We start from the raw sequence: 25,998 nt of genomic DNA, 5'->3' as shown, positions 1-25,998 counted from the left end.
TGTCTTTTGGTCTTATTTATGGTTTCCTTTGCTGTGCAAAAGCTTTGAAGTTTCATTAGGTCCCATTTGTTTATTTTTGTTTTTATTTCCATTTCTCTAGGAGGTGGGTCGAAAAGGATCTTGCTGTGATTTATGTCATAGAGTGTTCTGCCTATGTTTTCTGCTAAGAGTTTTAGAGTGTCTGGACTTATATTTACGTCTTTAATCCATTTTGAGTTTATTTTTGTATATGGTGTTAGGGAGTGTTCTGATTTCATTCTTTTACATGTAGCTGTCCAGTTTTCCCAGCACCACTTATTGAAGAGGCTGTCTTTTCTCCATTGTATCTACTGTTAATTTTTTAACCCGTTCTTCTACTAGAATCTCCATCTTTTTCTTACAGTTTGTCTAAACTCTTTGTATATTAAGGTCATTAGCACTTTGTTCATTCTTTAAAAAGGTTCACCCTGATGTATTAAAAAGAACAATGATTTACCCTGAGTTTTACAGCAAGTCTGCAGCAAAGAGCAAAGTTCATTTGTATTCTAAATCTTTTACCTTTTCTGCATAAAAGTACAGGGTTGTTTTAAGTGATGCTTTAAATGTCTTAGTGTCTCTCTCTGATGTAAGAGAGCTTGGGTGAAAGAGTATTCATGCTTTGTCATTCTTTTATCTTTAAGTTTCCAGTTTAGTGCTTAAGTATCTTTGTTAGAAGGAAAGAAAGTCTATATGGCTGTTTTAGCTAGAGTTTGCCAATGTGTAGACACATTTGTGTCTAAAAACCAAACCTATTTAGTTTGTAACCAACAGCCCCTGGCTGTTATTATGTGGTCATAATTCACAGCTTTTGCTAGCCAAATAGCCTTCCCTTGGCCTACGGAGGGGGTACACAGTGGTAAGCCCTGACTTGACCTTGCTGTCATTAGTTTTCTACCTTCCCTGTTGGGAACATGATTTCTTTCTTCCAGTGTTAAAGTCTCCATCATTTTAATAAGAGACTGCTGATTTCTAAATTAGCTGGTTCCCACTTGTAAACCAGGAAGCCCAACAAAGTTGGCTTGCATATTCTGCCATCATTGCTAAGCTTTTCTGGGTAATAGCTTGTCTGATTAGAATGCAAAGTGTTCTCTGGATCCTGGAACTTACTTGGGAGAAAATGCCATAGGTCTTATTTGGGGGCAGCTACTCGAATGAGCTAAGCTATCTTTAACTGGAGATCGTTCTTTGGTCATTCCCACTACTTTTTCATTTAAACTACCTAGGAGGAAGCCTGAATTAATAGATTCAACTAAACAGTTCGGGTGGTAGTATCATTTCCATGCCCCTTGGTCTTCAGGATTGGAGAATTCAATCTAGCAACCAGACCGAAGACTATGGTCTAACGAGAACACTGAGCTAGCACTCTCAATCCTGAACTGCTTCTTTAGAACCCGATTTAAATATTTCCTGAAAGACCCTTGAGCATCCGTAAGCTGGTCAGAGGAGCAAGGACACATCTTGTACCTAGAGGGAATGAACTGTAAGATAGGAAAGTATTCTTTTAACCGCACCAAGTGGCTTTGTTAGAAAAAAAAACAGTATCACAAAGGATTTAAGAGTTAGCATTGGCACACCCTTCTTCTTGCCAAAAGTGGGTACAACATTGATGAAGCGACAGTTGTACTACATCTGCCACTTGACCCAGCCCATCAGCATCTCCTTCTCCTCTCACCACCCCTCCTTTTCATACTTTTTGGCCACTTTGAGAGTCTTGCTTCTCACTTTCCCAGCACAGGCCAGGGTACAATGGACTTTACCTCCAAGCACATGGCTAGCTACTTCCAGGGTGGTCAAGGTCTCCACCCCATGCCGGCCAAGGGTAGCTTCCATAGGCATGCCTGCCAGGAGCACCATTTGATTTTCCAGGGTGATGCCCTTCAGTGAGCCTCCAAGAGCCTTGATTTGAGTAACTGTCTCCTGGCTAGTCGGCTATAGGGCGTGTAGCTCCTGGACACGAACAAAGAACTGTATGTTGGCTACTGAATCCACTGCAGCCTCCACTGCTGCTGCCGCAAAGACAGAGTCAAGAAATAGGAGGGAGTACATCCTCTTAGCCTGCTGTGTGCCACGTCACTACCTAGGAAAGCATTCTCAATAAAGAATTTCATACTAGAGAGAGCAGCCCAAAGGTGCTGAGGAGCGTTTGATGGGGAAGAAGGAAATGTGGCCACCCAATTTCAAAACCATGATTTCAGCAGTGGAGAGAAATGAAAACTGTTTTGAAATTGTTTTAAAACTACTTTATAAACCCACATTAAATAGGTACTGTGCCTGACACATAACTGGTTTAGTAGAGAGGCAAGAATACAGAGCCCCAGTATATATAGAAACCACAGGGGAGTTCACTAATAACTCCACAGGGAGTGATGCCATTGATGCATTTCTAGAATAAAACCTCTGGAGTTCTGGTGGATATCTGTTTGGCTGCGGTCCACATAATCATAGAATCATCAAGGTTAATTGAAACATAGTGGCAATCTAGTCATTCTTCTGTCACTGCAACCGATCCAAGGTATAGTAATCTCTAGCCTCTGAAAGAGTTCAACACCCCCATGTTAATTTGATGGAACGGAAGCTTGGCAAGGTATGAAAGAAGTCCCAACACAATTCTGTGCAAGTGTCAGCTGCCCCAAATTCTCAAATGTGTGTCTGGGGCCTCCAGAGAGTCTCGAGTTTATGAACGAACAGTATCATGAGACCACAGATGAAGGAGAGTTTGCTGGAACTAAGCCTCCTCCTTGCATACCTGATCTACTTTGCTGCTCTTTTCTGACAATAGACAAACAATCCCCTGTGTCTACGAAGCCCTCTAAGAGCTGAGTGCTGTTTCCTCCCCAAGTAGAAATCGGGGGTAGAATAACCAAGCATCTGGGAGCCTTGATCACTACCACTCTTGCAACTTTTCGTCACTCTTTGAGATTCTTAACCCCTATTGACTGAATATGAAGGAGAAAATTAAGCAGTAGTGAATTTAGTTTGGAACTCTGTCCCTTCCAAGGCCTCCTTTCCATTAGCCCTGGCCTGAATTCCTGAAAAGGTGCTACAGAGGAAAAGACTTCCTTGCAGCACTAAGGTATCTGGTTACATGTGTCTTTCAAAGAGAGGGAAATGTTTTGCAAGTGGTTGAAAGGTTTTTTGTTTTTTGTTTTTGCGGTACGCGGGTCTCTCACTGTTGCGGCCTCTCCCGTTGCGGAGCACAGGCTCTGGACGTGCAGGCTCAGCGGCCATGGCTCACGGGCCCAGCCCCTCCGCGGCATGTGGGATCTTCCCGGACCGGGGCACGCACCCGTGTCCCCTGCATCGGCAGGCGGACTGTCAACCACTGCGCCACCAGGGAAGCCCTGAAAGGTCATATTTACGTTGAAAATATCTTTGCCTTTCCAAGTTTCAGATTTGGGGCATGTTTGACTTCAGGGAAATAAGGACAAGACAGCTGATGCTTTCCTAATTCAGCAGAGAGCAGCACATAGCTTACTGTTCTCAAGGGAAGATAGCAGCCCACACTTAGCATGCAAGCATACTGGGAGAAAAAGAGGCAAGAGGCAGTAGCAGTAGGGTTAGAAACCCAGAGTAGCTCTCCCTTCTCCCATCTCCAGCCAGAGGCAACCAAGCTGCTTCTCCTTTCCTTTAACACTCGGTCTGTTCTGACAAGAACAAAAGGCAATCCGCTCCAGAAGGCACGATTGACAACACAGCTGCCAGCTCAAAGGAATACAATTAAAAGTAATGTGTGAAAGAGGGAGAAGTTATGGGGGGGGGGCATTTTTCTTAAGTTTTTCCTCTCGAAATGTAATAGAGGGAAAATATATGAGTAAATGCATTACATTACATGGATATTAGTAAACTTTGTCAAAGACTGTGTTTGGAAAAAAATCTTGCTTGCACTTGATGATGTCCACGTGATAGTCACGGTTTCAATCACAAAATGATTTAAGCTACTTTTCCTGTCAATCAAAAGTTACGTATTCTTTTTTAAATATGCCCCCATTTATTACTATGACCCAGGAATTTAATCCTGGCCGTTGAATACCAAAAAATCAACTTCTCATTATGATGTGTGCTGTCATGGTGCCTGCTTTTCCGCTAAAGAAGAAAGAGTCCTGCTGAGATGTCTGTGCTAGTTCAGCTTAAGCTTCTTGGCATTATCCAGGCTCAAGCTTCTTTTCTCAAAGGCTTCCCAGCTCTAGCCAAGCCCTGCTGCAGAGCAAGGGGCTCATTGTTGCATGGGTGTTTCTGAGAGAAGCCACTCAGAAATTCCGGGTAGAGATTTCAAGAAGAAAGAATCTAAATACAAAATTCCCCCAAGGTGCCTCCAACAGTACCAACCAATAAAACAAGTTTCCTGCCATGAGTGTTCATTGTCGGTTTGTCTCACGTTTTCCCAAAACATCCATAACTCATGGACTTTCCATTCTGATGATAACCAAGGGAGCTATGTTACTTCCATGAGATGCATGTGCCTTGACCCCTTTTCAGTGGTGCTGAAGATAATAGAATCATAGCACCATGCCATGGAAAGGTCATCTCCATAATGACCTGCCCAGTTTCCTGCCACTGTAGCCCTTCAGTACCACCACCCCCAGATGAAGACCCTTCATTCCCATGGGTGACTCTTCTAGTACAGGCTCTGGGACTAATCCTGTTCCTAGTCACAGAGACTCTCAGAACTGGAGGCCAGCAGCTCAGCACTTCAGTACCCAGTCAGCTAAGCTGCTGGTCCCCTCTGAATCTTGTATTTTTGGTAGCTATGCCTGAGCCCTTGCCTTGCTGCCATGTAACCAAGCCTCTGCTTTACATTCTACTTTAATGGTTCTAAACTGTGGGCAATTTTGCACCCCAGGAGGACCGTTTGGCAATGTCTAGAGATGTTTCTGGCAACCAGCAAGGCCAGATATGCAAAATTCAACCCTGCAGATACATGCTTTACCTCTATTTGGAGACTTGGAAAATGGAAGATAGTTGATGACCTTATAATGTTTCCTTTGCTGAAAAGATCAAGCATAGTCATGTAAAGAAAAATTAACTTCCTCCCTCCTCAGGGACTATGCCCACATTTTAAATAGCTGTTGACAATCCCACTACTGGGCATATACCCAGAGAAGACCATAACTCAAAAAGACACATGCACCCCATTGTTCACTGCAGCACTATTTACGATAGCCAGGTCACGGAAGCAACCTAAATGCCCATCAACAGACGAATGGATAAAGAAGATGTGGTACAATATATACAATGCAATATTACTCAGCCATAAAAAGGAACGAAATTGGGTCATTTGTAGAGACGTGGATGGACCTAGAGACTGCCATACAGAGTGAAGTAAGTCAGAAAGAAAAAAAAATATTGTATACTAACACATATATGGGAAATCTAGAAAAATGGTACAGATGAACCTGTTTGCAAGGCCGAAATAGAGACACAGATGTAGAGAACAAACATATGGACACCAAGGGGGGAAAGGGGTGGGTGGGATGAATTGGGAGATTGGGATTGACATATATACACTAACTAATATGTATAAAATAGATAACTAGTAAGAAAAAAATGTCTAACAATTTTTAATTGTGTTTAAAGAATAAAATAAAATAAATAAATAGCTGTTGAGCGGTAGGTAGTATTCTACTTCTGGAGGTTGGTGCCAGTTGCCTGGCTTGCCTCGGATGTGGATAACTGAGAGAAGCAGGAAGGTGGGGCTCAATAATTACTTCATGAATGTGACACAGTCTCCTCTCTCAAGCTCGCCCTCCAATCATATAACACTTCAGTCCGATGCCTGCATATAAACTGAGCAACTTTAAAACAAAACATCATTTGGCATGTATACGGAGCATGAAATGAAAATCATGATTGGCAAAGGGAATACTCTTGACATTATTTAACATGAATTCTGCTTCTAGATTTCTGGTCTGGTTTTCTTTATACCTTTCTAAAATGTCTCTTACCTACCACCAGCTGACTTTAGGTCATTTTCTTTATTCACGTTTATCCCACACAGCTTTTGAGAATAATGGTGAAAATTACCCTTTTATAATCCTTGACACTCTGCGAACCAACTGAGCTTAATCTGTATCACTCAAGCTCTTCTAGGCCTAAACCGGGTCTCCTGGTGATATCTACCAATTTTCAATTTACGGCAATGAACATACTTTTCAATTCTATGGCTATGAACTACTTAAAACAAAAGACAGGTTCCCGACTCCTCTTTTTGCATGAAAGACCCTCTTTGTTCATTCTGATTTTGTGTTGCTGGCAAATGTGCTCCTATCAAGATTGTTACCCACTTGAAAAAGTATACAATAATAGACCTTTATTTGTATTGAATCCTGCGATATATCTGATGTCAATCTGGTTACCCTAGCCCTCACATGGTCCTGTGCCCTGGTTGGATCACCAAGGTTTCTGCACCTGGGTTCTCAGCGCTTTCCAGAAATCTTTATCAAACTCCCACTAGTCAGGTGATAAGCAATGACATGGAAAACTCTAAATCAGCTTGGCAGCATCCTCTTTCCAGTAAAGCAATCTACAAGAGAAATTTAATTTAAAAATTACATGATGACCTATAAAAAAATGAATCAAGAACAATGGCTTTCCTAAACAGCTATATGTTTCAAGCTCCACCAGAGGGCTACCTGCAAAGCTAACTACACTCACATTGGCACACTGGGGCTCCATTCCTCTGTGCAGCCCTAGAGACACAACGACCAGACCTTTACTTCTGACATTTTTCCCATCTCCGTAATAACCTATATCCTCTGGTTTATTGTTTTTCAACTCATTGCATCATTTTCACAATTTCCTGGGAAATGGCATATCTTAACAGTACAAAGGGATCCTTCAGAGAGGGTTGGCTCCCTACAAGCTACCCGTAACGTATCCCCTTCCTACCTTGGTTTCTTTTACCTCTTCTGTTATTTCTAATAACCATCCAAACACTCACCTTACTTTTGGAGTTGATGCCCTCACCATTCATTATAACCCGTATTTTGCAAAAGAAAATGTATGGAATGGTTCATTTAATTCTTTGTGACAATCTAGATTTGAGAAAGATGGCTTTCCAGGTTTCCTACAACTAGAACTCTGAAATTATAAACCCTCACAACCTATGGAGTTAGCTATGTATTATTTTTTCATAGATTTAGCTGCTGTCTTTTGAAAAATTAAGAGCCCCCATCTGATGAGAAATCAAGAATAGTTTTGTGGGCTCCCAAACCTTGAGCAATACTATATAATACTTATCTGGGTTTAAGGTAGAACATTACCTGACGAGGTTAATTAATATCCAATATAACCTGCGATTTAATATGTCTGAATATTCAGTGTTGGGACTGTAGATTTGTTTGTTGATGTAATAAATCAAATGGTTGGTCTTTTGTTGGTTGGGGGTGAAGTAGTATAGTGGTTAACAGGACAGGCTTTGGAGCCAAACTGCCTGGGTTCAAGTTCTGGTCACCCTACTTCCTAGCCATGTGACCTTGGACAAGGCACTAAGCTTCTCTATGGCTGAGTTTCCTCAGGTGTAAAGTGTGGCTAATTATTATGCCTATAGCACGGAGCCATGGTGAGGACTAAATGAGATACTCCAGCATGATGCCTAGCATATGGAAAGTGCTCAATAACCAGTAGCCATTTGTATTATATTCACCCCTGCTAATCAGGCTAATGCTGGCCATTGTTACATACATTATTTATTTTTACATGTAAATATTGACTTTTTTAAAACATCAGGTGCGTTCTGTGACATTGCCCGCAAATAAGTTCTGTCCATTTTAGTCTTCCAATCTAAATTATATACACTTTGACCTTGAAATCAGCTGAGATGATCCAGGGAATCCTGATTATAATGGTTCTCTTTTTACCATAGTCTGGGAAACAAATTATTTCCCATCTGACACCAATGGCTGCTCCAAAGTATCTCATGCACCACTACCAGCTAACTGACCTTGTGGGTACAGCAGAGTGGGCAGCTGGTCATGTGACGTGATTAGATGCTAGTGTTCTTCATTTCTGAGTAATACAGAAAAATGAAATTCATTTCCAACAGTCACTTGGACTGATGAAAAAGACTGAACATTGATTTTTATCTGGCATGTTAGGGTGGGGAAGAGGAGACCCAGTTGGTGGAAAAGAGGTATTGAAATTTCACTAAATCTTGGCACAAGATGGGAGATTCATTTCCAACATGATGCTATCAGGCTAGCTGTGTGAGGAAGTACCACTCGGAGAGGTTCAGCCTATGACCAGACAGCATTGTGGGTATGAATGAGGTGGCTCCTGATAAGGGTCTGCCCATTAATTACAAATGGGGGGCTTAATTTCAGAAGCCTGTGATAAACTCCAGCAAGTGCGTCTGCCTAAAGCTGGTAACAATAGGGTTCAGGAGAATTCCAATTAGCAGATTGTGTCCAGTGATGAGGTTAACGGAAATGAATGTATCATTCGGGCCCCTTGAGAACAGTAACCTTGCAAAAGCCCTAGCCAGTCCTGGGACCACTCCCGAAGTAGAGCATCATCTGTTCCTCTGTTGTGTCCTCTAGCAATGGAATTTAGCTGAAAATATGAAGAAGCGGGCTTTCGCTCAGTGTTCACTGTACTGCAGGTGTTTTATGCAATGAGCTCTGAGCCGAGTGACTCTGTCTCATTTTCATTAATCCAAAAGGATCCTAGCATATAAGGCCAGCTTTTCAACAGGGAGACCTAGGGCAGATCCAGGAGCAAACTCATTAAGGCCTGAATGCAAAGCCCCAGGAAGAGGCAGGCAATGTAACTTCTTTAGTGGCCATGCACTAAGCCCACATCATTTCAAATTTAAAAATTCAATCAAGTCGGTTCATGTACCAGGTTTGTTTAGAAGTACAGTTGTAGATAATATGAACCAAATCTAATTTATTGGTGTGTTGATTTCATTCCCTTTTCTCCCCCTACCCTCACCCTTTTTTTTTTTTTTTTTTTTAGCGGTACGCGGGCCTCTCACTGTTGTGGCCTCTCCCACTGCGGAGCACAGGCTCCGGACGCGCAGGCTCAGCGGCCATGGCTCACGGGCCCAGCCGCTCCACGGCATGCGGGATCCTCCCGGACCGGGACACGAACCTGCGTCCCCTGCATCGGCAGGCGAACTCTCAACCACTGTGCCAAAAGGGAAGCCCACCCCCACCCTTTTTTACCTTTTAAAAAAACGTGATTTTTAATGGGAAGCTCAGATCGTTCAGTATAATTTTGGAGTTCAAAGCGAAGGCAAAACTTGATAAGAAAAGAATAAAATTCAGTTTGCCACCTGTCCTCGATCTGAACACAAAATGGCTGTTGAAGGATAATTTAAAAATAAAAAAGTGGGCTTCCCTGGTGGCGCAGTGGTTGAGGGTCCGCCTGCCGATGCAGGGAACGCGGGTTCATGCTCCGGTCCGGGAGGATCCCGCATGCCGCGGAGCGGCTGGGCCCGTGAGCCATGGCCACTGGGCCTGCGCGTCCGGAGCCTGTGATCCGAAACAGGAGAGGCCACAGCGGTGAGAGGCCCGCGTACCGCAAAAAATAAAAAAGTTAAATCCTGATCCTCATACAAATTTAAAGTTAACACAAGTGGACACATGTCTAATATTTTATTTCACTCATTAATTAGTGAGGAAACCAGGAGGCCAGAAGTCTGCAAACTGTGACCTGCAAACCAAATCCAGCTTGTCACCTGTTTTTGTGAATAAATTTTATGGAGTACAGCCACACCCATTCCTTTTCATATTGCCTTTGACTGCTTTCTTGCTACAGTGGCAGCATTGTAAGGTCCACAAAGCGTAACATATTTACCATCTAGCCTTTTACTGAAAAAGCTTGCTAACCCTTGACATAGGCCATCAGGAATGCTGAAAGAAATTTACAAATAGATGCAAAGAAATTTGCATATAGATGCACAAATCAATCGCATTTTGCCAGGCAAGAAATATTTTCATTACAATTTGCAGAGTTGTAAAACAACTCAAAGATAATCAAAGGCATGGACAATCCAGAAAATATACTAGACCTGGGCTTTTAGGCCAGTTGTGTGAACAGAAACTCAAGACTAGGGATCCAGGGAGAAATCTTGTTTTATGAACCAGGACACAGGTAGGGAAGAAGCTGGAATTCAGAAACTATTCAAAAGGGGAAAGTACCCTAATGCAGAGCCTTAAAGATTGGAATTTGGAATGGAGGAGGCTGAGGCTGGTCATTTGGGTACTTCAATCAAGCCTTGATTGCTCTGGAAACTGGGGCAGGGCTGAGTCCTTGAGGCAGAGCGTGTGGGAGCCAAGGTGGGCAGAGGCTGACCCTGTACACTCTCTTGGTTTCAACCTACTGTTATAAGCTGAAGACTGTCACATCTATTGATACATTTCCAGCCCTGACCTTTTTCCTTCAACATTCATGCTAGAGTTATACAATTTCCTGCTACTCTCCCAATAGGTACTTCAAACTCAACATGTCTAAAATTGAACTTCTTTTAAACCCTAAACCTGCTCTTCCTGCTGTATTCACTATCTCCAACGGTGACACCACCATTCAATCAGGCATGCAATGCAGAAACCTGACATCCTTGATTTCTTCTCCCTGCAGTACTACCTGACACATCCAATGAATGTCTTAAATCTGTTCCTTTCTATCTCTAGAATCATTGTCTAGTTTAAGATCTTGCCATCTTTTCACCTGGACTATTGATATCTTTTAAGTAGTTTTATCTTTCTGAAACTCATCCAATGGTGTGCTGGAGCTGGCTTACACCAGCTGGTGAGAACTGGTTGTGTGCATCTCTTCCCAACTCTGTGTTCCAGGATGTCATATTGGTAGCTTGAAATTGGCCACAGTGGGAGTATTTACACCACAGAAATTGGCAAACACTACAAATCAAGGTTTTTGTTTTTGTTTTGTTTTGTTTAATGGAAAGCTGCTTGTTAAACATTTATCAGCACATATACCACTGCCAATTCTCCACACTTCGGCCAAACTGATCTTTGTAAAACACTTGTTCAACCACACTACTCTCCTGATTAAAATTCTTCAGTGGCTCCCTATGGCCAACAGATCACATTAAGTTCCTTCTCATGGCATATGAGGCCTTTTATTATCTGGCCCCTGCCTAAATGTCCAGCTTCCTCTCCCATTCCTCCTAGCAACTTCTGTGCTAGTTCAAAGGTCACACAGTGGCCCACTCAAGCCTCAATTGCCTCATATATATACTTTATTTGGCATGCACACTATCTTTAACTCTTTTGAGCCAACATTGACGACTTTAGGAAATTCTACCTCCAAATCCATATTTCTGACTTTTCTTGAAAGATGACAACACTGGGTCCTCATTCATGCTCATAACAGCAATTTGATAACAACAAGGGGCTGAGCAGCAGATGCCCCCTTTGAGACGGTATGTGCTCCACAGCTCACCAACGCCTACCATTTACTCATCCAAATTATGCATATGTCCCCACATGTAGCTTTTATTTCTGTGACCTGTTATCTGTTTGGACCCTGTTGTAGACCATATTACAAAGTCCTGATTATTATCAGAAACCTCTGACCCTAATGATAGACTCTTTCTTTGCCGTGGCTGTCCTGATGAGAGTCCATGGTCCCTGCACAGTCTAGGAAGGGAAGAGCAGCAGGATGAGGAGAAGCAGCAGAGGGGGAAGAGGAGTAGAAATATGTTGTCTTTGGGTCAGAGTCTCCATCTTGGTGCAATAAAACTGTGGACATGACAAGCAGGGACTGTCCTGGGTCTTTGTGACCTCAAGGTATTCCCTATAGAGACCATTTGCTAACCTTCCTGAGAGTCTTAAAATGTCTACCTTCTCAGCTAGACATGGAAAGGAAAGACCCAAGGACACTAGCTCACACGGACTCCAGCTGTGTGGATCCAGGCTTCTAAACAAGAGCCAGCATCTTAATTTGAGAATAAAAACCAATTCCTTTTAGCTGAGTGCCTGCTGTGTGTCTAGCACTGTGCTAGAGGCTATGGGGAAAACAAGAGCGGACTAAGACAACTCTGCCTTCAGAGAGCTCACAGCCTGACTGAAGAAGCAAGAAATACCTATATCAAATAATTAGAAACTAATATAAGCCTGCATCAGAAGAGTGACATCTTGGATATAACCTAGTGCCCACAACATCTGGGTGGTCAGTAAGGGGTGGGATCAAGTTAAGGGGAGATCTACGGAAGAAGTCAGGGCTTACAGTGACCCTTCAGTGGCAGTGAAGTGGGGATCCACACAGGATATGCCACAAGGATATACATACAGAGAGCAGTGAATGAGGTGGGTGTGGTAATCTGTGAATGATAAGGCTGACTGGAAGAGAAAAGGTGGTCTTGGTAGGAGGACATGGTTGGGCACTGCCGACCAGTTTCTTTTGAAAAGATTTACTCTCTGGTGTCATGTATCCAGAAAGACAAATGGAGAATCAGAGGCTCCTTGTTGAGCACCAAGTCAAAGACAACAGAATCAGATGGCTCTGGAAAGCATGTCATACTTTAGGCATAGACAGCAACCTTTCAGCTCCATGACACAAATGGGGCTGAGCATTATTCACGAGTACCATTGTGTGTCTTGGACAGGTCTGTCAGCATTGACATAGAGGAGAAGAAAGAAAGAGTAGGAAAAGAAAGAGCAAGGAAGTGGGTAGAGAGAGTGGACAGGAAGAGCATCATGGTAGGGAGCAGACATGTACCTCCAGTCTAACCCAGGGAATCCTGTGCCATAAGCCATCTTCCCCCCACCCACCACCTCCGCCTCTAGATCATGACAGAGATTAAGAAATGCTCCTGCCCACCGAGGAGGGGCAGATTCCGGATCTGAGCTCCTTTCTTCCCAGGCGGACTATGATACATTGTTCACTTGCCATCTCTCCCACCTCTAGGCTTTATGCCGGTTGTTGTGTTTATGTTCATTACCAGGCCCACTCAGACCTACTTCTTCCTTAGCCTGCAGGTTTATGTTAATTTCTGAGATTATTCTTTCCTGTGTCCGATTTACTTTATGAGTCACTTGCTCACTTCCTGCTGCTTGTTTGTAGCTGCTCCCTCTAAATGTTTAACAATGTTTACTCGCTGCTCCATCCAAGCAATTGATGACCAGTGTGTAGTGAACTCTCAACTATTCAGAGGCTGATGTAACCACCCCGTGAAGGAAACAGATTTCTTGCAAACTTCTCCACTTTCTTCTCCTCTGCCTTTTTCCCACTCCCTGTTTTCTGGCCACTTCCCTGCTTGGGAATCCCTCATCCAAGATGGGAAGGAGGCAAAGATGATGAAAACTGTAGCTCATCCTTCTGTCAATTCGCCAGCAACTGTGGGTTTCCAAAATAATTTTTTTAAGAGTAAAAAGAAACTAGCGATTAAAACAGTATTTGTCTATTCCATGAGAATCTCCATCATCCACGTTCTGTTCTCCCCAGTTAAACTGAGTATTTGGAGCTTTTTTAAAAAATGTATTAAGATCAATATTTCACAGTTTCCTGGAATTTTATCCATGCTTTGAATCCTCAGCTCCACCCCTCCATGAAGACTCTTCAGACTATTCCAGTTCTCCTTGTTGTCTAGCTCCAGATTCTATCACACTGAGATTCTTCTGTTGGGTGTAGCGTGTCCCAAAGGACACATTTTAAAGTCAAAAGATTTGTTTTTAATTCATTGATCAGAGAATGCACACTCACCCAGAACTGTACGCTCCTGAACACCCAAAGAACCCCATACCTTTCACCTATATATATACACCAAGCATCACATCATGGACATACCAATTTTTTTGAGTGTCAAGAGTCAATTTTTTATTTGTGTATTTGTTACAGAGTTCAAACTCCACAACTGAAAGTGAGCCGGTCTTTATTTGCATAATATTTATCTTGGAACAAAGTTTAGAAATAGAAACTTGAACATACCAATTTTATCAGAGGTCTTTTTGCTATTGGTAACCTCAAGCCTGGAGGTCCTCATTTACAGAGTAATTCTTCCTGACAATAACAGATTCTCTCTACCTTGCTGGGATCTACAGGAAGTTGGAGGAACACTGTCTGGCTTTGGTCTTTGGTCCCCTGAAGTTACAGTGTCACAAATTGGGAATGTCTTCTCTTCAGCCCCCAGGGCTTGATTTAGTGGCATGGGTTTTAAGATTACTGGTTGTCTTTAGCCTTTCAAACAAATATTTCTGCAGTCTCTACTGCTCATTTGGAACTGAACACATACTCCTACTTACCAATTTATAGAAGTCTGATATACCCAACCAGATTCCAGGAAAAATGCCCTTTACTTCTCTGTACAACCCCTCATTGTGCCTCAGACAGAACTGGCATAATTTAAGGGCCAAGCTCCAGAGTCATATTGTCTGAGTTTGAATCTTGGCTCTGCACCTAAAGCTGAGTAACCTTAGGTATGTTCTTTAAACTCTGTGTGCCTCAGCTTCTTCATTTGGGGAGAATATTTACCTCATGAGGTTGTTGTAGGGATTAAATGAGTAAATATATGTAAAGTGCTGTATGCCTGGTGTACAGTAAGCATTTCACAACTAGCTATTCTGATAAGGAGTAGAATTGACAAAAAAACTGGTGACCCCAGTTCCTGAATCATTAACATTTGATGGGCTCTATGCTCCAAGCCTTAATCCTACCCTTTTATGTGTTTTTCATTTTCTTGTACCTAGGTCCCCACTCTGATGATGGACACCCAGTTCTCTGAGTTCACACCGGACATCACTCCCATTATGCTTGCTGCCCACACCAACAACTACGAAATCATCAAATTGCTCGTCCAAAAACGGGTCACTATCCCCCGGCCCCACCAGATCCGCTGCAACTGTGTGGAGTGTGTGTCCAGTTCAGAGGTAGATAGCCTGCGCCACTCCCGCTCCCGGTTGAACATCTATAAAGCGCTGGCAAGCCCCTCACTCATCGCCTTATCAAGCGAGGACCCCATCCTAACTGCCTTCCGCCTGGGCTGGGAGCTCAAGGAGCTCAGCAAGATGGAGAATGAGTTCAAGGCTGAGTATGAGGAGCTCTCCCAGCAGTGCAAGCTCTTTGCCAAAGACCTGCTGGACCAGGCTCGGAGCTCCCGGGAACTGGAGATCATCCTCAACCATCGAGATGACCACAGTGAAGAGCTTGACCCTCAAAAGTACCATGACCTAGCCAAGCTGAAGGTGGCCATCAAATACCATCAGAAAGAGGTAAGCTGAGCTCTTCTCTGCTTTTGGGGAAGCTTAAGCTCTCCAGAGTCCAGAGCAGGAGACCAAGAGTCAGCATTTTCCTACCACTTAGCTCTCCACCAAACAAATGGTTAGACAGGCTTCAAAAACAGTGAGGCCCATATTTATCCAAGGCACATACAACCTCTGCGTATTTTCTTTATGGCCAGATAAGTAGGGAAAAATCTGATTCTATGATGGGAAAGCACACATTCATTGAGCAAATGCTTATTTAGCACTGTTTTAGGGGTTTGGGATACAGAAAACAAGTATAACCCTGCCTTCACGGAGCTTACAAGCTAGTGGTGGACAGTAAGTAAATGATCACATTAGTGAATATGTAATTACAAACTAACATCAGGCTCTGAGGAAGAACTTCTGAGAACACATAGAAAGGATCCTACCCTATATACCGGGGCTATGGCAATAGTGATCACAAAGGGCTTGCTGTCTGGATGTTGGTAGTTGTTGACAGAACTAAGTCCTTGGTAGCCCCTCAGCAAGAAAGCTGAGACATACATTTGAAAGATGGAGTCTCACAGAGGGTGTGTGGTTCTGCAGAAGGCTGAGTCCCCTGCATTGGCAGGCAGATTCTCAACCACTGCGCCACCAGGGAAGCCCTGTCCTATGCCATCTTATCAAACAATTTGGGGGAGCCTTCTAGCAGGCCTCATTTAGCTCTTTAAGGAGGAAGCATGGCAGAAAGAGCAGGGACTTTGGAGCCAGAGCAACTGAGGATGGAATAGCCTTCAGCTGTACGACCTGAAGAAAGTCCCTCAAATTTCAGGACATTAGTCTTCTCATAAAATGGAGATGACAATAGTTCCTCCATTTCATAGGACTATTATGAAAATAAATGTACTTTAATGTCCATTTCCATCTCTCTTCCAATGCTACCTGGAGTCAGATTCAAATGGGTTGAACCGAGAAGTGCTTGCTGTCTGAAGGGCAACGAGCAGCGCCATCCCTTCATGGGTCCAGGCTCTGAGGCAAATCACATGTGTGCTCACCTGGTCCCTTTCTCTCAGACAAGAAAAAAAAATACTATCCCTCTGAAATGAGGCAGAAATGAGTACTGGGGCAACCTCGAAGGGGATAAAATACGACAAAAGAGCAACATGGAGATTTAACGGCTCCATGGGGGAGATAGTAAATGGATAGACCCACCCCTGAGTCTCCTTATCCTGTTTTTGCAACTACTTGCTTTAAGTAATTTCATTAAGCCTGAAGTTACTCAACCTCACTTTTCTCTTCTGAAAGATAGGGATAATAGGAGTACTTACCTCCCTAGAGAAATATAAAGTTTAAACAAAACAGGTAATATGCTCATGCATAGCACAAGATTCAGCATATATTAGGCATTCAATAAATATTACCTGCTATTATTATTCATTTTTATTGTTACACACAGGGGACCCAGGGTATATGATCTGATTCTGTGTACTAAAATTGTAGGTAATAGATACAGCAATGGCCATCCCCTCCCTTACCCCTTCCTCTCTCTTGCCACCCTACTGTTGATATGTAGTAGCAGCTGTGTTAAGTTGTCTGCTATAAGGTCTAATTGACTTTTCTTCAGTTTTATATATGTGTATATTTCCATTAATGATGTACATTATGATTTCAGTGTGGTTTTCACTTTACATAAATTGTTATAATACTGTAAGAAAAAAAATAGCAAGTATGTTTAGAATACGAATTGCTTCCAGATGACAAAATGGTTAATGGGAATAGAAGCGTTAAAAACGGATATTGCAGAATACAACTAAAGTTTGCATTCCTTCCCTCACTAGATAGCAGATGAACTCCATAATTGTAGGGCCTCAATCCCCTGAAAACTGACAAAGTATTTATTTTCAAACAGTTTCATTACAATATTTCATCAATTTTGCATTGGTAGGTCATCTACCAGTTACTTTATCACTTGATCCCTTCCGCTCCTATAATCATCATTTGCCAGTTTCAGTTTCTGCTCCATTTGGAAACCATTGTGATGACTTACTCTCCTGGGGATCTGCTTAGCATATGACCATGGAGCCATCATTGGGTTCTACATTCACTGCCCTCCAGCCCTCATTAAGCTTCTCATCATTTTTTCCCTCATGTTTTAGCCCTTTTACTTTTCTAAAACTTTGTCCTCCATGTCCCTTATTTCATAATTTCTCTTATTACTGTTATTACAGAATATCTCCATGTTTCTATACGTTCATGTGATATATTTCTTATCTATCATTAGACCAACCTGAATGTGGCAAAGGTTTATATTTCCTTTTGCTCTCTCAATTAAACATCAGAGATTCCAGAGTTGGTCTCAGAGTCTATTTGCTGTGTACATTAAAGTGGAAAGGATCATTTGTTTTACTGTGGTAAACTATACATAACACAAAATTTACCATTTTAGCCATTTTTAAAATATACAGTTCAGTGCCATTAAGTACATTCATGTTGTGCAATCATGACCACTAGGAGTCATTGTTTTGAAGACGGGCAAGTTTTGGGGTGTCTACTTTTTCTTTCAATAGTGAGCCCATACAATTAGAGTTTCATATTTTGCAGACCACATTATTTTCAATCCATAACACTGGCAAAGTAGCATCTTTTAGCTATTAAAATTATGGATATTCAGCAGTAATACAAAGGTAATCCAAAAAGCACTGTATTTATGCAGAGATCAACAATTTTAGGTCTGGTGGTACTCACTCATCATTGTGAATCAAATCAATGAGAACTTTGGAATTTGATAGACTGAACTGTTTCAGTCAGACCACATCAAACTTCAACTCCAGGTTTGCAGCAAATGCAGCAAGGATAATGAGTGACTGTCAACTTCAATGTCAATGATTTCATGAAAAATAATATACCCTCATAGAGTCACATAAACTCAAATATGGCCCAAAGTTTAGTCCCATGGCCAGAGACTTCAGAATTATTTTAGAATTTACATATTTAGCTCCACATTTCCTAAGACAAGTTATCTCTTTTTGTTGTTCTTGTTTTTTGTTTTTTTTTGCTGTTGGTGATTATTAATATACTTTATTATTTTTTAACATCTTTATTGGAGTATAATTCCTTTACAATGATGTGTTAGTTTCTGCTTTATAACAAAGTGAATCAGCTATACATAATACCTATATCACCAAATCTCCTCCCTCTTGCGTCTCCCTCCCACCCTCCCTATCCCACCCCTTTAGGTGGTCACAAAGCACCTAGCTGATCTCCCTGTGCTATGCGGCTGCTTCCCACTAGCTATCTGTTTTACATTTGGTAGTATATATAAGTCCATGCCACTCTAACTTCGTCCCAGCTTACCCTTCCCCCTCCCCGTGTCCTCAAGTCCATTCTCTACGTCTGCATCTTTATTCCTGTCCTGCCCTTAGGTTCTTCAGAACCTTTTTTTTTTAATTCCATATATATGTGTTAGCATACGGTATTTATTTTTCTCTTTCTGACTTACTTCACTCTGTATGACAGTCTGTAGGAACAGTATGGAGGTTCCTTAAGAAACTAAAAATAGAACTACCGTACGACCCAGCAATCCCACTACTGGGCATATACCCTGAGAAAACCATAATTCAAAAAGAGTCATGTACCACAATGTTCATTAGCTCTATTTACAATAGCCAGGATATGGAAGCAACCTAAGTGTCCATCGACAGATGAATGGATAAAGAAGATGTGGTACATATATACAATGGAATATTACCCAGCCATAAAAAGAAAAGAAATTGGGTTATTTGTAGTGAGGTGGATGGACCTAGACAAGTTATCTTAACAATGACCACAGATAAATTTTAGTTTAGTTTCTCTTCTGAATTGTAACTTCATTTCTGCTAAAGAACTCTGTAATCCTTCCCAACCTGTGAATTATAGATTTTTTAAATCTGTGGTTCCATTGAGTCTCAAATGAGTGTAGTCTCTAATTTTCCCTATTCAAATCCACATGTCAAGTTTAAGACTGAATACTCTCACCTTGAACAAATCAGCAATGTCCTTATTTTAGGGGTGTTTTTGTTGTTTCAAGTTTAGTGTGTTTGGATAAGAAGCAGAGTCCTGTGAGTTACTGAGGTTCTAATAATTCAGGTATCTCTGAGCACTTCATTCTCAGAAGCTCTTGATCTAAGGAAGCAGACTGATAAGTTTTTTCAATAAATATCCATAATCTAGCCATTAAAAAAGTGAAACATACACAGAGTGCTTAAGGCCACAAGCATAAAAAAGGTCACGATCATTGATCATCAATTCTCATCATACAAACTCCTTTTGTAGAATGTGATGGACACATAAACAAATGAAAACTAACTTTATCCTTCTATTATCTCTATAGCAAATGAACTCAGCTTTGCTACGTTAGATAAAATTCCTCAGATTCCTTGAAGGCATATACTTAATGTGTGCTTACTCATCAAGAAAAATATATTCACATCTTAAGTGAGTCACACTCCAGGGTCTGGTGGAACACATTCAATTTGAGGGTTGCATGTTACGAGCCCCTAAAAAATTGGAGACACTTTCTTAAAGGTGTCTAGACTTTTCTAGATGACCTTCAGGCCCTTTAGAAGGCTAGACAAGAATTATCTCCCAGGACCAGAATTATTCAAAGGAGAAACAACCTGTAGATGGGAATGGGACAACTAAGCAAAAACAGAAATTTTGTCTTCTTTTTCATACTTGATTACATGCTTGATTCCAGTTGGACCATGGGGGTCTATCTTCAAGAATAGATAGGTTTCTTCTCAGTGTCTATACTCAGAGCAGGAAAAAGCAGATACACCACTTCTCCACTTTCTAGTGTCATGTCTGCTGACACCCTGTTCAGTCTTCTTTCAAAGCTTGCTGTGATTCCAACAGGGCAGAAATTCCCAGTACAAATCGAAATTTTCTCAACAGGTGGAGGTATTATAAGAGAGGAACATTAGAGACTCCTTCATCAGGTGAAAGTACCCAAAGATAAGCCTGCTCACATCAAAAGTTGCAAACAGGCAATATGTCTCTACGTCTCTTAAACCTTGAGCTAAAAAGCTTTATTCAAAAAAACAAAATATTTTTCCCTATAAAATGAGCTGCAACACAACTGATTTTCCAAAACTGGAAGTTAGGAGTTGCCAATATTAAAAATTTAGAAGATAATGGTTTCGAGAAAAGCCAATGTTTCCCCAAGTTTAAGTAAGAATAAAACTATTTAAAAATGATCAGTATTGCCAGAATTTATCATCTAGAGGCATGTGTATTTATGTGTTTTCAACAACAGATTTTGTTAATGGCATCTTTGATTAAAGGAATCTGAAACACTGAAGTTGTGTTTCCTACCTGTGACTCCCTAGTCTACTTTACATGAATACTTGTGTTAAATTAAAAAATACCCCTTGAGATGCTTTCAGCATTTTACTAGCGTCTTTAAGACGAAATTGTGACAAGGGGTAAAGAGTTCAGTGGTTTTCCTTACCTTGCTAAAATGCAGTTTCATTCTTCAGAGATATAAATGGAGATCACCTTCAAAGACTCTTTATTACCCTGAAGAGATGTGACACTTGAGACCCATGGATAGTTGTATCTGTCAATACAAATAGCTCCCAGATAACTTCAGGAACTAAAGGTTATTTTTTCTTTTTTTTTAGGGTTTTTTGGTTGGTTGGTTGGTTGGTTGGTTTGTGAGCTAAGGATTACATAGTCAGAAGAAAAACAAGTTTTAAATGAGGGGTAGGGTCCTTGAAAAAAATAAGACGTATACCCTAGGTGAAATGGCTAAATACCACTAGTCTATTAAGATATGGCTGTCAATACAAGAACACAATAGTCAGCTTTGCTGTAAAAAATAAATCTAGTTGGATAATAGTGGGTTAATAATGTGCAGAGTTACATAACTTCCTCAGGAACAAAATCTTAGCCTTAAATGGAATGTAATTCACTATTTCTTGAAAGGTGGCTTTTTCATTGTTGTTTTTTCCTCATTACTATTCCTAGAAGAACTGAGTAGGCTCCCAAGAAGAAGTTAACTTGGTGGGGAAAAGAAAGCTCAAAAGAATGAAACAAAAACTGATTCCAACTATAAGTTCGACATCGAGTAAAATAAGGAAGCTCTAATCTCTTAGAAAACAGGTATAAAACTATTGGATAATCCTTACATGTCACTTAGATTTTCAGGTATTTTCATATAGATATTTTTCAGCTATTCCTAAGAAGTTCTGATTTCATGTATTCTTTCTCATTGTCAGATATATCAACCAAAGTCTTTGAAAACTATATCATTTTGTGTGTTCCTTATTACATTGAAGGTAGGCAAAAAAGTTATAACTATCATTCGACAAACAGGAAAGAACTATATTTCAGAGATGTGTTAAGACTATCTATCTGACAAAGCCAGAAGAACTTCAGATTCCTGGTATAATACTTTCTCTGAGTATATTCCACCTTCTGTTGAGAGGAGTTCTTTTATGCTGGTTTGGTAGCCTCCAAATTCACCACCAGGTAATTTAAGATGACCCCAAGTTCTTTGATTTGTGAATGAAAGTTTATTAGTTAAAATTTGTTAAAACACGTAACAATAAAACGGTATGGACCAATAGCTAAAAAGGACTATATTCAGTTATAATCTAATAACTAGCAGTAATCATCATACATAAGAATACAACTAAAAAATAATAAAAAATAAAAAAAGAATGCAACTTATGTAGTTACAACTTCCCACACATTTAGCCAAAGCACACAGGGATGAAGAATTAGATGCTTCCTAATTCACTGCAATCTACCAGCCTATGTCCCTTAGTTTTCACACCTTAAATTTGTCTTAGAATGGTGAGCCTATCCCCCTCTCTATCCCTCCATGCCATACAAGAATTGACTTTGGTGTTGTTCTCAGGAAGATCCAGAAAAGTTTGGATAAAGGACTGGAGGGGAGACGCAGGATTCCAATCAGAGGTATCCAATCAGTGGACTGCCAAGTTAGTTGATCCATCTTCCTCTAACTGGGCTTTTAAGTGCATGACCTGTGTCAACTGCCAACCAATTATTTCTATCAATATTAACAACTTAGGGTTGTCTAATTTGCGTATGACAAAAACAAGGCTTGGTTCATAAATGCGATTAGGAACTAAATCTATACCATGGTTTTCCACCATAAACTGCATAACTGTTGACAACTTGTTACTTTTCTTCTCTCTCCTAAAAATACCTTCCCTACTAGCTCTTATTCCTAAGTATGTCCTTACTTCCTGCACTTATTTCTTATCACTATTAACTTTACTTTTAATTCTGTTCTGTAAGAGCAAACATACTTAATACAACAATCCATTGCTTGGAGCAAGGTAACATCTTAACAATTCAAAAACATATAATCACACAATCAAAGCAAACATTGCAATATATTTTATCTAATCCCGAGGTGCCATTATAGTATAATCTTTCCAGGTGAACCCATCTAGCCAAGAGGCTAGATAGTTCCACATATTACACTGTTGTAGCATCTTCCCGTTTGACACCTAAGGACCATGTTGACTATTACGTGTTTTATAGGCTGGTTCAAGCTTTATCTTGTTTCAATGTCTGGAGTAGTCTCACAGATTTCTTTTGATGTATTTTGATGACTTGCTTGAGTAAGTATGGTTGATTGTGTTCTCTCATTACTACTAACAATTTTAACAGGCTCACTAATCTGTTGTGGAATTGTTATGAAGTCCATATTCTAGAGTTCTACTTGGAAGAATAGCTACCCTTCAGTATCCATCTTATTTGAGGTGTACCAGATCTTTCCATTTACAGTTAAATTGCTCATCAAATAGAATTCATAGCTGATTGATGTTCTCTCCTTGGATATGTTTCCTGATCTTGCACAAGTATTTATGCCTTGAGTTTCATTTTGACACAAAGTTATAGCCCAATTTCCTGAAGTCCAAATTTCTAGTGGAGAGTGTATATCTTCCCTGACTGTTTCTAAACCTTTAATTAAAGCATAGATTCTATCTTTTAACTTTTATCCAGGTACTCTGTTATTCTTCTTCTTGGTTGCTACATATATAGATTTCCTTATTTAACTCTAATCACTATTTTTCCTTATAAAACTGCTCCTATTGGAATGGTGGGATAAATGGTTACTTCTTGTTTTCCCACTGCTCTATTTAGGTTAATCGGCATAGTTCCTTTGCACTGCATCTATTATTTACCACTTTGGACATAGTGTATAGAGTGGCCTACCCTGGGCAAGTAAGGCTCAGTTTGTCCAGTTATTGCAGCAGTAAAGTCCCTCAATCTGCTGTCTGGTATGGCTTGTAATTATCCACAGTAGTTGCTTGTAATATAACTTTTATTTCTACTCTTTGTGTCTTTGTTCACCCCTCTGAGTCTCCTGGATCCTCACCTACTCTATCAATCTTCCCACGTAGCAGTGTACTGTGAAACTTTCCCATACTAATATTTTTCAGTAGCTCCATAAGTTCTTCTGATTTTCAAAATGGTCTCTAAAAATACAACAAACTAGTGAATATAAAAAAACAGAAGCAGACTCACAGATATAGAGTGGTTACCAGTGGGGAGATGGGAGAGGGAAGGGGCAAGATAGGGGTAGAAGAGTAAGAGGTATAAACCATTAGGTGTAAAATAAGCTACAAGGATATATTGTACAGCACAGGGAATATAGCCAATATTTTATAATATCTATAAATGGAGTATAACCTTTAAAAATTGGGAATCACTATATTGTATACCTGTAACATATAATATTGTACAGCAACTATATTTCAATTAAAAAAAAATGTAAGAGTCTGTGTAAAAAAAAAAGTAAAAAAAAGAGTCTGTAGCTTTTCTTGATACAGCAATCTTTTTTTAACTTTTATTGAAGTATAGTTGCTTTACAATGTTGTGTTAGTTTCTGGTGTACAGCAAACTGATTCAGTAATACATATATATTCTTTTTCATTACAGGTCATTACAAGATACTGAATATACTTCTGTGTCCTATACAGTAGGACCTTGTTGATTATCAATTTTATATATAGTAGTTTGTATCTGCTAATCCCAAACTCCTAATTTATCCCTCCCCCACCCTCTTTCCCCTTTGGTAACCATAAATTTGTTTCCTATGTCTGTGAGTCTGTTTCTGTTTTGTAAATAAGTTCATTTGTATCATTTTTTTTTAGATTCCACATGTAAGTGATATCATATGACACTGGTCTTTCTCTGGCTTATTTCACTTAGTGTGATAATCTCTAGGTCCGTCCATTTTGCTGCAAATGGCATTATTTCATTCTTTTTTACGGCTGAGTAGTATTTCATTGTGTGTGTGTGTGTGTGTGTGTGTGTGTGTGTGTGTGTGTGTGTGTATATATATATATACCACATCTTTTTTTTTACTGTAATTCTTTTTTTAATTTTTTTAAATTGAAGTTCAGTTGATTTACAGTGTAGTGCCAATCTCTGCTGTACAGCAGAGTGACTCAGTTACACACATAGAGACATTCTTTTTTATATATTTTCCATTACAGTTTATCACAGGATATTAAGTATAGTTCCCTGTGCTACACAGTAGGACCTTGTTGTTTATCCATCCTATATGTAATAGTTTACATATACTAATCCCAAACTCCCAGTCCTTCCCTCCCTCATCCCCCTCCCACCACATCTTCTTTATTCATTCATCTGTCGATGGACATTTAGGTTGCTTCCATGCCTTGGCTATTAGCTATCTCTTTCTTAAATTTGTTAAATAAACTTATCCTGAAATTCAGCGGCAAAACTGACTTATGTTTCTCCCGCTACTGCTCATCCAAATAAGACCTGGTTATATAGTCTATAATTTTCCCCATTTACCTTTAAAGGTAGCTAATAATCTGTGTATACAGAGCTCACTTAGTATTAGATGCAGCATCTGTCATGTTGGTTAGCTCTGAAGCCATCTGTACTAAAAGTCTTTTTAATCCCTTTGACTATAATATACTTTAGGACTCTATGTAAATTGGTATAATCTGGTTTCCCACGAATGTGGATTGACTTCTACATGTCATTTCTTCACAATTTTCATATATCACTTTGTCTAATGGTATACTTCTATGTCTTTACCTAGTTGTTGCCCATATTGTAAGATGCAAAGGCCATTCTCTAGGAAGAAGGACCGTAACGTCCACAGGCTTGTATGAACGGTAGCTATTCTTCCAAATGGAAGTAAGGGTACCCTATGGCATGCAATTAGTATGATCAGTGAATTTCCTGAATGTGTATTTAGTCCCTCTCTGTTTTGATATGGGGGTCTTCCAACTATTGCATTTCCCCCCTCTGGTAGCTGTAGAATTACTGTGGGTATAACCAGTCCACATTTTGTTTAAAATCATTATTGTTCCCATTTCTCAGTAGTAAAGATTTCTGTCAAGGTTGAAGCAGTTTCCCTTATAATAAGCCTATCAGCTATTCTTTATAAATGTAGTTATACCCAAGAAGGTGTACTTTATCTGCTTCTACTTCTGGACCATCATCTCTAAGCCTATGCCATAAGTGTTTGACTTTTCCATAGGCAAATAGTCCTTGTTAGGGCTTTGTCTAGCCCTTCTAGTACTAGTACTTCTCTCCGGTTGTTATTTGGTGTAACTTGCCATTTCCATTTGAGCAACAATGTTGCAGAGTAGTTGTGATATGGGTCAGCATTTGAGGGAACAGTCCTGTATTGGAACTTCCTGGCCTCAGCTTTTTCAAAGGTTTCTCCCTGGCAAAAGTTATCTGTAAAGCTTTCTGCAGTTTTATTATCTGGTAGATGGCTGATTTTTAGAATTATTTCCCCCAGTCTGCTACAGCATCCTTTGGCTGACACATT

At 40.4% G+C, this 25,998-nt stretch overlaps 1 protein-coding gene across 1 annotated transcript in view; it reads left to right on the top strand.

Moving 5' to 3' along the window:
* The window catches only part of TRPC5 (transient receptor potential cation channel subfamily C member 5), a 133,514-nt gene that overhangs the window by 12,167 nt on the left and 95,349 nt on the right, over nt 1–25,998 (top strand). Inside the window, exon 2 of the mRNA XM_029240598.1 lies at nt 14,667–15,188. Coding sequence (XP_029096431.1) covers nt 14,667–15,188 — 522 coding nt within the window. The remainder of the gene's footprint in view (nt 1–14,666; nt 15,189–25,998) is intronic.

This window comes from Monodon monoceros, unplaced genomic scaffold (assembly GCF_005190385.1).
Source record: "Monodon monoceros isolate NGI ecotype Baffin Bay Population unplaced genomic scaffold, NGI_Narwhal_1 Super_Scaffold_22, whole genome shotgun sequence".
NCBI lineage: Eukaryota > Metazoa > Chordata > Mammalia > Artiodactyla > Monodontidae > Monodon > Monodon monoceros.
This window is presented reverse-complemented; position numbering and strand designations above follow the sequence as displayed.